This window comes from Lolium rigidum, chromosome 2, assembly GCF_022539505.1.
Source record: "Lolium rigidum isolate FL_2022 chromosome 2, APGP_CSIRO_Lrig_0.1, whole genome shotgun sequence".
Classification (NCBI taxonomy): Eukaryota; Viridiplantae; Streptophyta; class Magnoliopsida; order Poales; family Poaceae; genus Lolium; species Lolium rigidum.
In genome coordinates, this window is record NC_061509.1 from 255,771,101 (window position 1) to 255,788,001 (window position 16,901).

At 49.1% G+C, this 16,901-nt stretch overlaps 1 protein-coding gene across 1 annotated transcript; it reads left to right on the forward strand.

Annotated features, from left to right (window-relative positions):
• Positions 1–12,984: 12,984 nt before the first annotated feature.
• Positions 12,985–16,747, forward strand: LOC124693297. Its single transcript, XM_047226773.1, has 7 exons — positions 12,985–13,311; positions 13,793–13,990; positions 14,111–14,383; positions 14,515–14,617; positions 15,148–15,266; positions 15,459–15,635; positions 15,749–16,747. The coding sequence occupies exons 1-7, from the start codon at positions 12,985–12,987 to the stop codon at positions 16,568–16,570; spliced, it is 2,019 nt and encodes a 672-aa protein (XP_047082729.1). The 3' UTR covers positions 16,571–16,747.
• Positions 16,748–16,901: the final 154 nt, after the last annotated feature.

Below are 16,901 nucleotides of genomic sequence, written 5' to 3' on the forward strand. Positions count from 1 at the left end.
CGCCGCCGCCATCGCGAAACTCCAATTCGGGGGCGGAACTGCGTTCCGGCACCTCGCCGGAACGGGGAAGTGCCCCCGGAAGCCATCTCCATCAACGCCACCGCCTCCGCCATGCTCCGTGAGTAGTTCCCCCATGGACTACGGGTTCTAGCAGATAGCTATGTCGGTATACTCTCCCCCATGTACTTCAATACAATGGTCTCATGAGCTGCCTTACATGATTGAGATTCATCTGATGTAATCGGTGTTGTGTTTGTTGGGATCCGATGGATGATACATTATGATTAGTCTATCTATAAAGTTTGTGAAGTTATTGTTGCTTGCAATCTTGTTATGCTTAATGCTTGTCACTAGGGCCCGAGTGCCATGATCTTAGATTTAAGCTCTATACTTATTGCTTAGATTGTATCTACAAGTTGTATGCACATGTCACTCGTCCGGAACCAATGGCCCCGAAGTGACGAAATCGGGACAACCGGAGGGGATGGTAGTGATGTGAGGATCACATGTTTTCACGGTGTGTTAATGCTTTGCTCCGGTACTCTATTAAAAGGAGTACCTTAATATCCAGTAGTTTCCTTTGAGGCCCGGCTGCCACCGGCTGGTAGGACAAAAGATGTTGTACAAGTTTCTCATTGCGAGCACGTACGACTATATACGGAAAACATGCCTACATAATTAATAAGCCTGATGTTCTTTCTTAATGCCTTTGATTCCTATCAACCAACTGTAATTTGTTCACCCAACACTTGTTATTGGAGAGTTACCACTAGTGTAGATCGCTGGGAACCCCGGTCCATCTCTCATCATCATATACTTGTTCTACATGTCATTGGAAGTAGTATCAACTATCTTCTCGTGCCATTGCTCTCATATTGCCATTACTGCTGCTGTGTTACTGTTACTATCGCTCTCATATTACTGCTACTTTCACATCACCCCTGTTGCTAGTGCTTTTCCAGGTGCAGCTGAATTGACAACTCAGTTGTTAAGGCTTATAAGTATTCTTTACCTCCCCTTGTGTCGAATCAATAAATTTGGGTTATACTACCCTCGAAGACTATCGCGATCCCCTATACTTGTGGGTCATCACCTGCATCGGTTGCACCGAATTTAGCATTCAGTGCATCCCAGAGCTCTTTACCATCTGTTATGTGCATGTACACATCACACAGACGATCAGCAAGAATACTCAGAACGCATCCGACGAAGAGAGTATTGTTTTCCTTGAACTTGTTCAGATCTTGGTCGAGATATAGTTCCTTCGGGTAAACCATCACTAACTTCGAACACTTTCGGATGAGTAAGCCGGAGCGTGGCCTTAACCTTGCCACCTCTTAAAGTGCACACCGGTAAACTTATCCGGCCTCGGTGCATCGACAAAACCAGCCATTGTTAACTCAGGAAATTGCCTACAATTAGGTTTTTGGATTGTTGGATAATTAGGCACAATTTCCATGATTAATTCCAGAATATAAAACATGATGGCAGCAACTACTAACATGTGAAACTCAAACATACTAGATGCATTAATCAACATGAGTAGCGAGCAGCGCAAACGGTAAAGCATCCATCGCTAAACGGATCGAGATATGTCGCACGTACCGATCTGGTGGAGGTGGCGGTGGAGGTGTAGCAGATGATGTCGCAGCAGTAACGTTGTTGATGACAACGTTGTTGACGACGGGGACGACGGGTCGAAGTAGACGGCGCTGAAGACGACGGTAGGCAGCACCGCTCGACTTGGACGGAAGGCGACCCGTGATGAAGAGCTTGAGCAGTCGCGCAGAGCGCTTCCCAAAAACCTAATTCGCCCTCTCCCGTACAGGATCGCAAGGACGAGCGGTTCCGGAGACCTGCTCTCCCGTTCGCCGATGCACGTCGGCTCGCGGGATGGAGAAGGCTACGATGGCGGCGCAAGCAGAGAGAGGTGGAAACCCTAACTCGTGTATTGGATGTGTTTCTGTGGTAGCCGGGCAGGAGATTATATAGGCTCGGGAAACCCTAGGCAACGTGGCGCGTGTCGTGTCGTGTCGAGTCGAGTCGAGCGAGGAGGAGGAGGAGCGCTCGTGTAGCACTCCTATTCTCACTCACTTACTAGTGGTGGAACAACCCACCTTATAAGGTGGTCTAACTTCCTCCCAACTTTCCATGTGGGACTAAACTTCCCACCTCTTGCCACTCCCTAGTGAGCTGCCACCAACTTGGGCTCAAACTCACAAGGCTGCCACTATGTGGGCTTTGAGATTTATAGGAAAACTGAAATCTAATTTGGGCCACTAAAAGTGGGCCCAATATTTCAACAACCAGGACGGCAGAGCCGGACTCCGGAGGACGCCGCGTTTATTCTACAGCATGGCATTGGCAGCCATCATGCACTCACGGATGATCAACGGAATCGATGCGTTTTCCCTTCAAGGCCAGACCAGAGTCGAGGGCTCAGGGCTGTTTGTTAAAGTAGTATGGACCAGGGCCAGGCCGCACGTAGGCGATTAGGGGGCGTCAACGCGTACGTGACGTGGTGACACTACGGGGACGACCGGCTACACCGACGGCCCCGCACCGTCGGCACAATAATGTTCACCGTCGGCACAGGCTCTGCCGACGGTCACCGTCGGCGTCTCCCCGTCGGCACAGCAGGCGTCGGGGTCTGCGCGCGCACCGTCGGCACAGCAAGTCACCGTCGGCACGGTCGTACGCCGACGGCTGGACGGTGGCCGTCGGCCGCCCCATCGTCGGCAGAGCCAACCAGCCGTCACGCCGGCGCCGTCAACGTCCCCAGCTGTGCCGACGGTGTAACCGTCGGCATAGTTTTCCTTTTTTTTTTTCCAGAACTGGCGGCAAAACGGTGACTATTCGAACTGGAAAAGCGCGCGAAACTGGGCCTGGCTGTGCCGACGGTGTCACCGTCGGCACAGTCCCTGCCATTTGGCACAGCTACGGGCTCGTGCCGACGGTGACACCGTCGGCACGGCCAGGCCCGATTTTTTTCGATTTTTGCCAATTTGGCCTCATTTGCTCGAGAAAATCGCACAAAATGCACATATTATAAGATTGAATATCCAGTAACATATATAGCACCATATAGCACAAAGATATCACTGTATAGCACCAAATCTCACAAATATAGCATCAAATCTCACAAATAGCACAAATATAGCATACAAGACCATGGTACATACACCGGATCCACTACAAAGATGGAGCGTGTCATCATGTGCTAGTACAATGTAGAAACTATGGTGGTGCACCACCCGAGTGACGATCTAGCTACAGACGATCTAGCTCCGAGTGGGTGAAGTGAGGCCGCTGTATTTCGACGGTGCTCGGGGAGGTAGAACCACGACGAGAGCCACCGGAAGCGGAACCATGCCGAGGTTCGGCGAAGCACCAGGAGAACAGCGACCGGGGTGCATCGGCGTACCATCAGGAGCGTCGTTCCCGGATTGTCCCAATCCCTACATGTTGGAGGGAGTTAGCAACTTAGCCATGTCACACCAAGTTAGAAACTTAGCCAAGTTAGCAACTTACCGGGGTCAACTGACGCGCGACGCTTGTACATGATATAGAACTCCTCCTTGGACGGGAACACCGGCGTCGGCCCCGGATGAGGTGGCTGCGGGAGTGGTTCCTCTCGCACTCCGGTCATCATGAACCGAGTGAAACTCGCAAGAAACGGGAGAGATAGCTCGGATTCAAACATGGGGACTTATGATGTTTTGCATCCATAGAGATTGAAACTTACCGCCATCCGGTTGCTCGTCCACTCGGACATAGGCATCTTTCACAAGGTCATGCTCCTTAATCTTCTCGAGATACTCCTCGTAAGCTATCGCATAGGCCTCCTCGAGCTGAGTCTACAATTTCAGAAATAATGCGTCTCATCAACATAGCCATTCGGGAACAAGAGTCAAAACGAGAGGATGAAAGTGTGGATGACTTACATCTACCTCTACCCGAGAACGGCATGTAGTCCGCGAGGAGGTAGCGTAGCTGCCGGAGGGGAGGGTAGCCTTGATCTGCGTGAAGTTCCTCGCGAGGCTTGAAACCCCCGAGCAAGGCGGGCGGGACGTCCATGCGGCTGGCCGGACCCCGCCGAGCATCATCGCCACCTCGTCGACCGGCTCGGTCATAGGGTCCTCCACCTCTCGGATGGAGCTTGGCGTACTCCTCGCGGTATCTTTCCTTGTTCTCTTTGGCCTTGCCGTAGTACATCTCGGGCGCGGGCCGAGGCTCGTTCGGACGGGGCGTCACCCGCTTCATGTGCGTCCACGCTTCCATCTCACCAAGTTCCCTCCCGAGCTTCTTCCCCTGCATCACAAAACAAATGTTATGCATATCATCGAAAATCAAAAAAATGCAGCTTGTTCCATTTTTATATGTACCAGACGCTCCCGGTAGCGATCGGTGTTGCTGCTCCCCGCAGTGTGTGTTCCCTGATTCCCACGGTTGGCCTTGTTCCGGTCACTCACGGCCTTGAAATCGGGGTTTTCGCCGACCCAATTCTTGACCAACTCCATGAAGGCGGCCCTCTTATTATTATCAGCCCAATGTGGTACAACCTGCAAAATCAAAACTCATTTGAAGAACAAACAATATAGTTGCAAGTTAGCCGCGGTACATAGAATCGCATTGACAATTACTTACCGACATGAAGTCATCTATCGTCATAGCCGGGGCGAGTCCTCGCACAATCTCGGGCTTTGTGTACCTTACGCCCGCTCGGCATAGAAGTGGCCGATGCACGTGATCCTCTCGGTTGTACCACCGCTGCCGTGTCAACTTCCGACACATGTTACGGAGCACCACGTCCGCCCTCTCCTTATGCTCGGTCGCCACCCTATAATTGCGCTGCAATCAAGCATAACGAGAAAGTGTGAGAGGCATAAGTTATCACGGTGGGGTTATCAACTACATATGAACGAAACCCAAAGAGTATGCATTACGTACCCAAAACTTCTTGATCACGGCGTCGGCGGCGGAAGTAAAGCCAGGGGTAAGGCGCTATCTCAAAGTCTTCCCAAGTGTAGGCTAGCTTGGACTCGCCCCCAAGGACCGGAGTGTACATCCCCGGCGAGTACTTCCTAATAGCAGCTCCAATCGAGACTCCCCGGCACGCGGACATTCTTCCCCGTGTATGTGAAATTCCTGCACAATTATCAAACATTAGAAAATGCTAAGTGTCATAACGAAAATGAAATCACCTTACTACTTACTCTATCTTTCCCGGGACAAGGAGCCACTTCTCATCCTCCGTAGCGGGTTCCTTACTCTCATCGGGAACTCGCGCTTCCCCACGAATCCGCAACTTCTTCGGAGCCATCTCCGTCGAAGCCTCCTCGTCCCTAGACTCCTCCTCCTCCTCCCTAGTGTCCTCCTCCTCCTCCCTAGTGTCCTCCTCCTCGTCCATAGACCGTGGAAGCCACCGAGCCGAAGCGGAGGGAATGTCGGCTAGAAGGAGTTGTGCATTCCCCCTCGTCCTCCGGCTCGTCCTCCCCCTCGTCCTCCGGCTCGTCCTCCCTCTCGTCCTCCGGCTCGTCCTCCCCCTCGTCCTCCCCGTCCTCCGTCTCGCGTCTTCGTAACGCCGGGTGGGAACAATGGGTCTTCCACTCCGTCCGGAAGCACCCGGCCACGGCTTCCGCCGATGCATCTGATCAAGCAAGGAGCTCGATGATGCCTTCCGTCCGCTCATATTGGGCAATTACCTGCATAAGAAAAGAGAAAATAATTAATAAGCATGTTGAAAATTAATAAGCATAATGACAAATATAGGTACTAAGCATAATGAAAAATGTAGGTATTAAGCATAATGACAAATGTATGTATTAAGCATAATGATAATGTAGGTACTAAGCATAATGACAAATGTATGTATTAAGCATAATGATAATGTAGGTACTAAGCATAAAAGACCCTCACCATTCATCACCACTCTCATCTCTAGGCATTGGGTTCTCGGCCTCACTATCAAAATCAGTATCATATGAGTATTCATGGTCGGCATTGGGTTCCGGTTGAGTCTCGACAATGTTGTCTTTGTTCGCATGGCGCTTGGTGAGCATAGCTATGTCCTTCGGGTCCACCACGGTCTCACCACGCATTTGTACATCGTTGTGGAGATCCTGAAGACCTATGTCTATTTGAAGAGCCCCGAACTGCTCTTCCTCTTGATAGAAAATTCCCTCATATGTTACCGGGTCAATGTTGTTGTAATCGTCCTCGGAGGGGATGGGTAGCTTACCATGTGGCGATACCTGGAACACGACTTCCCAGCCCATGAGTTCCTCATTCTGACATGGGTAGGACAAATAATAAACTTGCTTGGTTTGGTGAGCCACAACATAGACGTCGGATCCGCTGTAGGTGGTTGTAGGCCTAACTTCAACTAAACCAATGGAAGGGGTGCTTCTCATTCCACCGTGTGGGTCAAACCGAGTGGCATTTGAACACAAAGAGCTTGAGTTCTATGTTTGCGTTGTTGAACGTCAACTCGTATACCTTTTGTAACCTTCCATAGTAATCAAGATCATCGGCTCCGCGGGTGTAGACCCCGGTATTTATTGTTTTTGCATTAGGCCGGTTCTTCGGTGAAACTCCGTATGGAAGCGATACCCATTTACATCATACTTCTCATGCGTATGGACTCTACGGTTAAAACCCCGGGAAACGCATCTCAACTCATCCGTCATCTCAACGTTGGGATCAGCTCCCTACAAGTTCGGTTCAGATTATTTTGTGCATTAGTTACGTGTAATAAGACAAGTCACGGATTGCAAAGTAAGAGGAACATTTGAGAAATTACTTTTTCATGGAACCAGTTCACGAAGCTTTTATTTAAGGGCGGGGCACCCTCTTTCAGAAGAGTGTACCACTGCGTGGGAGTGGGACCATTTCTTCCTGACCACATTTCATCATGGAATTGGCTGAAAGAAGAAAATACGTATTAGACCAAAACCAAGTTACTGGTTGCAAAGTAATTGGTTCATCATTTTACCTCATGAAATCGACCACTTCCTCCATGTTCATAAGCACGTAAAGCATTATGCAATCCTTCTCTTACGGCGAAATGTTCTCCACTTTTGAGGCACCGGCCTTGCCACCGGGATATTTGAAGAGCAAGAGCTTTGGGTCACGGTTGGGCTCATCGGAATTGTACCGAGCGACCGGGTTATGCTTAGTGGGCACATCATTGGCATAGTACATTGTCGTGGCGTCCGCCATCTCATGGAGGAGAGTTGCCTCAGCTATGCATGCTTCAATCTTATTTTTGTTTCCACATTTGTACCGAATATATTTGAACTCCCTCTCAATACAAAACTGCCAACGATATCGCACCGGTCCCCCAAGAGTGCCTCGTTGGCGAGATGCACGATGAGATGTAACATCGGAGTGAAGAAGCACTGGGGGAATATCATCTCTAACTTGCATAGCATGTCCGGCACTTGCTCGCTGCAGCTTCTCAATCACCTCGGTACATATCCGCTTAGCACGGACCGTGCGGAAAAAATGGCTCACCTCCGCAAGCACTCGCCGGACATGATCGGGGAGATACCCTCGAAGCATCACCGGCATCGGCCGCTCAATCCATATATGATAGTCGTGACTCTTGAGCCCGTTTATTTTTCCTGTAGCAAGATTGACTCCCTTACTCATATTCGAACAATAACCATCGGGGAACATCACGTCATATTTGAGCCACGTAAATGCCTCCTTCTTGTCGGCGCTATCAAGACGAGTACTTGGCATGCGGCTTTAACCAACCTTTTCGATTGCCCTCGGGAGGCTGCATGTGTAGAGCCACCCTGTCACATATCTCCTCAATATCGACTCTAGCTGAAACATTATCCCTTGACTTGCCTGGTATGTTGCAGCAGGTGTTAAGGAATGCCTCCCCACAATTCTTTTCGGTGTGCATCATATCGATATTATGGGTAAGTTCAAGGTCCTTGTAATACTCGAGCTCTGTTATGCCTGCTATGTGAGTCCAGTTGTGCGTTTTACCATATCCCTCAAATTGGTGGCCGGGTTCCTTACTAGGCTGGAGAGCACGTAGCTCAGCATCAGCAGTTGCACCATTGAACTTTGGTATTTCTTTATGTTCAAGCACAACTACGCCTTTCGTGAAGTTTTTCTTGTCAGATCTGAACCGATGCCCTGGACTGAGGAACTTGCGGTGTTTGTCAAAGGCAACATATTTGTGTCCAGCTTTTAGCTTTTAGTAGCTTTTAGGCACATATATATAGGTTTCTCGCAAAGGGGTTCGCCAAAATAGCAGTGAGAAATAAATAAACAAAAAAAATGATATGGATTAATAATTATATGGGTAATAATTATCTCTTTGATGCAAAAAAAATAGAAAAAGAAAAAAATGTGCATAATTGGCTGTGCCGACGGCCTGGTTTGTGCCGTGGGTGACCGTCGGCACAGCAGAAGGGGGACCCAGTTTCCAGTCCCTGTGCCGACGGCCGCCGTTGCGCCGTGGGCTACCGTCGGCACAGTGTAGACGGCGCCGTGACAGCCTAACGGCTGGGCCCGCCTGTCTGCGCGTGTACCGACGGCCGTGGCTGTGCCGACGGTGACCTTCGGGCGCCAACTATCTGTGCCGACGGTCCGGTTTGCGCCGACGGTGACCGTCGGTGTAGACAGCAGTGTGCCGACGGTGACCGTGCGCCGACGGTCAGCTCCGTCGCCGGTCGACGAGGACCGCTGTGCCGACGGCCCCGACATTTGGCCGTCGGCACATGGGCTGGCCGTCGGCACATGGAGTTTCTCCCGTAGTGTGAGCCAGGTTCTCCACCTCGCTTTGCATGATAGCTAACTCGAGAGCCTCCTCGTGACTCAGCTTGGTTGTTGGCTGGTCGGAGAGCTCGACCTCCTGCGTGACGACCTTCATAGACGATTAGACGGCCTGTCGTCATTGCCACCATCATCGTCGTCGTCGCCACTAAAGTTGGACATGCTGGGCGCAAGCCACCCGCATGGCCATGTCCTCTCCTGTACCATCCACTCATCATCCCAGTATCCAACCCAGAAGATCCTGTGGAAAAATTACATACGAGATTTAGATTAGATGGTCTATGAGACATTCGCGATAACCCCAAAGAATGGAGAAGAAAATTCATGAATACTTTTATACCGGTGATAATGTGAACTAGAATTCTCCCATCTTACATCGTTCGACAAAATCTTGACGAGTCAGTATCCGACTACGTCAAACGCTTCAGAATACGAAGAACACATGCTATAGTTTGGCGATAACGTCGTGGTACATGGCCAACTTAGTTTTCAGTGGATTAAAAACTCATCTCAGCGAGAAGCTGGAGGGGTTCAAGTTTGTGAGTGTCGGCCAGGTCCTAGAAAAAGCTCAGGTTAAAAACCAGGCTAATGAAATCAAGGATATGTATTAGATGAGTCACACCGGCTTAATGTGGTAGACGCTATTGCCCACTCAAACCAAGATTCTGATGTGTACACTGGAGAGTTTGTTTGGCCTCCTAAGGCCAAAACCTATATCTACGAAAATTTGAAGCATATTATTAAGACTGGGAAGGATTAATTCAAATGTAACTTTGATGGGGCCAAATGCAATAGAATATTTGATGATGTGCCAAACGCAATAGACTCAAGGCTAGCCCGTTATGTCCGAGCTCTGTTAACCTTCTTCTGTGTGATATCGTCAAGAGCATCGTATCCTCTTCTCTTTTCATGTGGTGAGTCTTGCCACGAGCTTCGACGGCGGCACGGGGACCGGTTGCCCTTTGGAGAGCGATCGGCTACCATTTTTTCCTTGTTGTGCTTTGCGTTCGAGAGAAACACGGTTCTTGCCATGTTTAAACCATGAAGTGCAGCACGGTAGGCGCTTGCACGCAGATCATATTTCGGAGGCTCAAAGGAAAGCAAGTATGTAGCAGCTGCTATCATGCCACCCTGAGGTGCTTTGGCGACTAAATCACCTAACACATCTTTTGTAAAGGCCAAAGTAAGGTCTTGAGACATCTCTTGCTAGTCACCTCCTCCAATGTGAGGTAACTTGAAAGCTTGACTAGACTCATCAGCAACCTTCCTTCGTTCATCGGGTGCTTTTCTTTTTCGTCCATCCGCTTCTTTGCAGCCACCAAATTCTTGTGCTCATCTTCCATCAGTTTTTTGTTCAAAAAAAAAAATCTTCCATCAGTTTCTGTTGACCAGAGAGGAGCAGATTGTAAGCAAGTAACTCATCTTCATTTTCTTCTCATGTGATAGGTTTTACGCTAGTAAAAGCTTCTTTGGCCCTCTCCCAAGCTGACGAGGGAAGGACATGGTCGGATCAAGCCCCCTTTTTGCCACTAGCGACTCCGCTGGGAGGAGCTTCCTTCGGGTCCTTGATCGTAGCTGCAGCAGGGATTTCAGTAGAAGTAACCATCGCACACTGAAAGTGTGTTGAACCGATGCTATGGCTGTCACCGCGGTTGTAGGTAGCACCGAAAAGATACATACAACCTTATTTATTAATTCAGCAAAGGACGGACAAAGATCGTACATCAAAAAAATTGAATCATCCACACAACGCCTGGAGACCCACAATGGGTGAAGATATGCCAACATGCATGACCTTATGACTAGAAAACTGAAATTCCTCCATCAACTAGGATCGAACCGGAATTGTATTGTATACCTCGAGACGCCCTCTAGGCGAAACTAGAGCGCACATCTAGTTTATCAGACTCTTAGCGAGCACCTTATGTCCATGCTACATATGTCGCCACCGCCGAGCAATTATTCATGGTTAAGATCCGCATAAACTTTGGCGATCCTGGCGATGGCGCGAGACAACGCGTCATCCCTTCCCACGCAGCTCATCACGCGTCCTCCATCAAAACTCCGCAGCATCGCTCGTCATTTTGGAGCACATGTGGCCACTACACATGGGCAGTGGAAGTCTTCATTTCGATCACTTGGTGCATTTCCAGGCTATGATCTTTGTTTGTTGTTGCATTTGCTCCATCCATGATATCTCAAGTTTTACTAAATTTAGATGTATGTACACCCGATTTAGTATATACATACATCAAAATTTTGATAAAATTGAGACATCCTTGTATGGACGGAGGAAGTACTACATGCACATATGTAAGTAAAGGGGGAAAAAATAGAGAGAACGGTTATACTAATAAGGAACAGGTTAGGGTCACAGGTCCGGTCGTAAGAGCATCACCACCGGCGCCCCCGATAGCATTTTGGGGGCCGGCAGCGAAAATGGGCTCGCACCGGCGCGCCCCAAACGGCGCCGGCCAATTTTGGAGCCCAATAGAATCGTCGGCAACCCCGTGCCGGCCCCTTCGCGAAGGGCGCGAATCGGGCGCGTCGGCACCTCGCGGCACGTCTGAAAATGAGTGTGGGCTCCGCCTGGCTGGCAGACACACCGTTTTCCCACCTCCTACACACGCCCGAGGCGACTCCCACCCCTCTAGATCGCCACCGTCGCCGTCGCCGCCGCGCCCACCCTGCCTGCAATAGACACCGCCTACTGTCTAGGAACCGCCGTCCATCGACACGGCCGCCACCCCCTCGACCGGCGGCCGCTGTTTCGCCCGGAACAGATCTCGCTGCCACCGCGATAGTATCGCCCCGCCCGCAAGGTGTTCGCCCGATTGCCGCGATGGACAGCGACGACGACGAGGTGATGGTGCAGCTGTTCACGGAGGAGCAGAACGCTCAGGCTGTTCGGCGGCAGCTGATTCTGACGAACATGATGCGCGTTCGCCAGCCTTTCTTCGCCGTGCCTCGGCGTGGCGGCTCCAAGCCAGGCAAGAGGAGGAACATCAACAGGCACCGTGAAGCCGGCCTTGAGTTGTATGAATAATTTAAGTACAAATATTTGTTTGTTTGATTGATTGTATGAATAATTTAATTCTATTTGTGTGATTATATGAATAAAATGTGATTGATATATTGTTTGAAAATATTATAAAAAGAAAAAAAATTGGGGCCGCCGTTTGGGAGGCGCCGATGTGCAAACGGCTTCCCTAAATGGAGGATGCAGTGCCGGCGCCTCCCAAACAGAGGTGCCGACGCCCCTGCCAGCTCCGATTTGAGGGTGCCGGTGGAGAACGTGCATGACGTTTTTGTAGCACGCCAGACCGAAGCAGGTGCGAATGGAGGAGGTCCGGCTCGGTGGGCTGGCCCTGGCCGACTCCACAAGTAGTACTATAGGAGGGCCGCTTAGCCGCGAAGCAAACCAGTCTAGTCTACCCTCCTTCTTCCTGCCCCACCGCAAAGACAAGCCAACCTAGTCCAACTCCAACGGCAACCGCTTCATCCCCCGGAGAAAGCGAAAACCAAGAATCCCTCCATCCCTCCCCAGTCGCCGCGGCCGCCGCCCCAGACGGATTCGGTCGCCGCCGCAGAGAATCCCGCCGCCTCCTGCTCCCCCCTCCCAGAACCCTAGCGGATTCGGCTCCCAATCCAGTCGCACGCCCGGCGGCGCCTCGTTCCAGGTAATCCGATTGAGCTCCCTTCGTTTCCCCGGAACCCGCCCTCGCTCGCTGTTCCTCCTCGAGATTCCGCGGAGATTGTATATAGGTTCTAATTTTGGGGGGGAGCAAAGTTCGGCCGCTCAGAGTTCGGCTGATACGCTGCCTTCCGGATGGTACTGTAGTTAGTATCTCGATTGCGCTACTGTCTGCTTATGTTGCTGTTGTTTATAGGGCTGGCTGGGAGTAGCTTAGGGTTTTCGATTGGTCGGCGGTCGCTGATTGCCTGCGTGCCGGATCAATGCCCCCTACCTGAACTAACTTCTCCTCTGTTCGTGCTACCAGGTCTTGACTTTCTACTGCCCCAAGATCGCATCGCTAGCTCAAGGAACACAGATTAAATAGCACAAGTCGCCCTCTGGCACCCCTGGGCTGTATCCCATTCAGTGGAGGCTGTTACTGCCCTCCCTACCAGCAGCCAAGCAGAGGCCAGCAGCGGCGGCCCGACCTTAACAAGCCTCTTGCCGGTGCGATGGCGACGGCGACGATGGCGACCGCGGCCGGCGCGGCGGCGCTGCTGTACTACACGCTGAACCGCCGGCTGCAGACCGAGAAGCTCGACAGCGGGGACGATTCGGACGGCGGGAGCGGCAGGGACACGGCGGCCAGCGGGGCGCTGCTGGAGTCATCGACCCCTAGCAGGAGCCGCGTGTCGCGGAGGGACGTGCGCGCCCCCGCCACCTGGCTCGAGACCATCTCCACGCTCTCGGAGACGCTGCGCTTCACCTACTCTGAGACACTCGGCAAGTGGCCCATCGGGGACCTTGCTTTCGGGATAAGCTTCCTACTCAGGAGACAGGTTGGTTCATCGTAACCTCGTCGCTGGTTTGTTCATAGTTGTTCATAAACATGCATAATTCGAGCACTTTCTGTCTGGTTAAATTTAACATTGAGTTGCCATGACGGAATTGAAGCAATCCATGTAGTTGATCTCATGACCTTATTAACAGCTTTCAGATTTTATTTTCGTTTGCATAATAGTTGAATGATATTTAATTGCCTATAATATCTGCTCAAGTTACATGAATCATACTTCTTGTTTCTAGTACAGAAATCGTTCCCTTAAACCATTACAAATTCCTACAAAATTCCTTCTGAAAATCCGTTGAACTGAACAGGCCCTACATGTATCATTTCACCGTTTAGAACTGTACACAATGCTATCTATGCAAATATTGGACAAGTTCTGCGCATTTCCTAACAGATTAACTCAGACCAAAATCTTAGAACAAATACCTGAACAAACTTCCTGACAGCATGACCTGTGGCATGTGTTTCAGGGAAACTTATCTATAGCGAGCATATATGCTGGAGATGATAGTGTGGAGCTCAAAGGAGCTCCAGTAGTTACTGAGTTGAAGTATCTTCTAAGTTTGTTGACACTGTGTTGGCACTTCTCCAAAAAGCCATTCCCGTTATTTCTGGAGACAATTGGCTATTCTGCGGAGGATGTTCTTATGCAAGAACCTAAAGCAGGAGTAAGTGAAATTTATATTTCATTTTTTATGGGGTAACCATTCTTACGCTAGTTTTCTATTCCTGCAGTTATTTGCAAGAAAAACTTCAATTGATAGGATTTTTTCTTGGGTTACTTGCAGATTTTGAAGCCAGCTTTCACCATTTTAATTGATAGAGACAGACAATGCATACTTCTACTAATTAGGGGAACCCACAGTATCAGAGATACCCTGACAGCTGCTACTGGTGCTGTGGTTCCATTCCATCATACAGTAGTCCAGGAAGGTGGTGTTAGCGACTTGGTTTTAGGGTATGCACATTTTGGGATGGTTGCAGCGGCTAGATGGATTGCAAAGCTTGCAGCTCCTTGTCTCACAGAAGCATTACATATGTATCCAGATTATAATATAAAGGTACTGTACACACTACACTTTACAGTGTCTTTATTTCGCAGCTCCTTTTCCCTGTATTCGGTGCTAGTAGTTGGGTTCTTCTATCATGGTTTTTAAAGCATCATGATTGATGTTGTTTGTGGCAAATCAAGGTTGTTGGACATTCACTTGGAGGTGGAACAGCAGCTCTCTTGACTTATGTCCTCAGGGAGCAGCAGGAGTTTGCCTCTGCTACTTGCGTGGCATTTGCTCCAGGTGTGCATGTTATGATGTTCTTCTCTCTGAATGTTAGAGACATGTGCATCCTTTTCCACTTCATTGGCCACCTGCTTTGTCAAGCATTACTTGCATATGTAATTTAGTCCTTAATCCTTACCCCTACAGGACAGTGAACTTCTCATATTTTCTACAGTTATGTTTATTATCTTTCAATGCTGGGTCCTGGATTGAATGAATACCAGATTTTTTGGGGGGCAACAAAAGTAGCCAGTGAACTATTTTTTAGTACTACCCATGGTGCCATTCATTGACCACCTATTATGATAGTGACAGAACAATTCATTGATTAGTAAGACATATGCTTAAGCTATCCTGAACATGGTACTGTTACACTAGACTCTCGGATATACCTTACTATGAGAATTGAGCTTTCTACCCTAGATTCCATACAAACCTTTGCTTCATGAAGCTAGACCTCTCCAATACAGTAGATATCTGTTTCAGACCTGGCTCTTGTCCTTTGAATAAGGAAGTGATTTAGTTCTTGTTGGATGCTCTATTTACAGCTGCTTGTATGACATGGGAGCTGGCTGAGTCAGGGGAGCATTTTATCACTACAGTCATCAATGGAGCTGATCTGGTGCCAACATTTTCAGCTGCAGCAGTAGATGATCTTCGTTCAGAGGTTCCTTACTTTTACTTCTTTTTTTGTAATGCCATAGCTGCTAATTCAATAGGACACCAACTCATCTACATGAACGAGATCTTTACAAGTATAGTGAGTTCCATTCTGGAAACAACATGAATGCATGTGAGTGTAGCAACACATTTGTTCCTTGCTTGATTTGTAATTAAAATCAACTTCCTTGTGTAACAGGTGACAGCATCTGCTTGGCTGAATGATCTCCGACACCAAATCGAGCAAACTAGAATCCTGAGCACTTTCTATCGGTCTGCATCTGCTCTGGGTTCACGGCTTCCTTCTATGGCAAATGCTAAAGCAAGAGTAGCTGGTGCTGGTGCCATCCTAAGACCTGTATCTACTGGGACACAGGTTACCTTTGCAGCTTCATCTTTTGTTTGCCCCCACAACTTCAATCTGTCATTTGATGAATCCACGAGCACTATGCATGACTAAAAATATTGGCAATATATTAATGTGCTCAGGTTGTAATGAGGCGAGCTCGCAGTGTAGCACAGGCAGCATGGACAAGACCAGGGCTACAACTATCCTCATGGGCGTGTATTGGGCCAAGGCGTCGAAATACTACTTCATCTACCTCAATTGTGACGTCAGAAGAAATAACAACTTCCACTACAAGTGGTCGCTCTGAAGCCACTTCACTTTTGTCTGAGACCACTGTGGAAACCACACAGATAGTTACATCTGAAACTTCACAGTATGCTGCATCAGAAGAGGTTCAGAGTTCCATTACAGCATCTGATGCTGTTAGCACCTTGGATGACAAGGTAGATAGTGACGGTGAGGACATCATCGATCACCATGTGGATGAGGACAGGATCAGCGATGTAGAGCTGTGGCAACAACTTGAAAATGAGTTGTACCGAAAAAGGGAAGAGGAGAATAACATAGTTGAAGATATGACTGAAAATAATATTGCTGAAGAGGTGGGTGGCACAGCTCAAGATGTCCTCAGTGAAACCAATGAGAAGGAGGTGCACAGATTTTACCCTCCCGGAAAAATTATGCACATAGTAACCTCCAGGAAATTAGCAGTCGTAGATGAGGAGATAGAAGCAGTCATAGATGAAGAGGAGAATGCCATTCATCATGATGAAGAGCCTATTATTCTTCCAGATGATACGACCGGGGAGTCAGAGACGAGCATAGGGATCTACTTGACACCGAGATCTTTGTATGGCAAGCTGAGGCTTTCGAAGATGATGATCAATGATCATTATATGCCGATATATAGAAGAAACATCGAGCAGTTGGTTGCCGAGCTTGAGAAGGACTTGGCTCTGTAGGTTATAGCCCTGACAATACGGCTTGCTAGCCCAAACCTGATACTCACACTTAGTTTCAACTGTTGTAAAAGCTGATGACATAGGGTATTAGTTCCGTATGTGTATCTAACATTACTGGAATAATATCAAAGTGTTTATCACAACTTCAATCTCTGAAAAGAAAATTCTTTATCACAACTTGAGACCCCACTGATGTGAACCACACCAGAGGCACTTTTCAGATCAGTGACGCCTCTTCCAGGCAGCAGGCCCTGGATGCGCTAGTGATCGGTACATTAGGGGAGTACTTCTGTACTTGCCTAGGTTTCTTGGCCTGGTATCCTAATCCTCG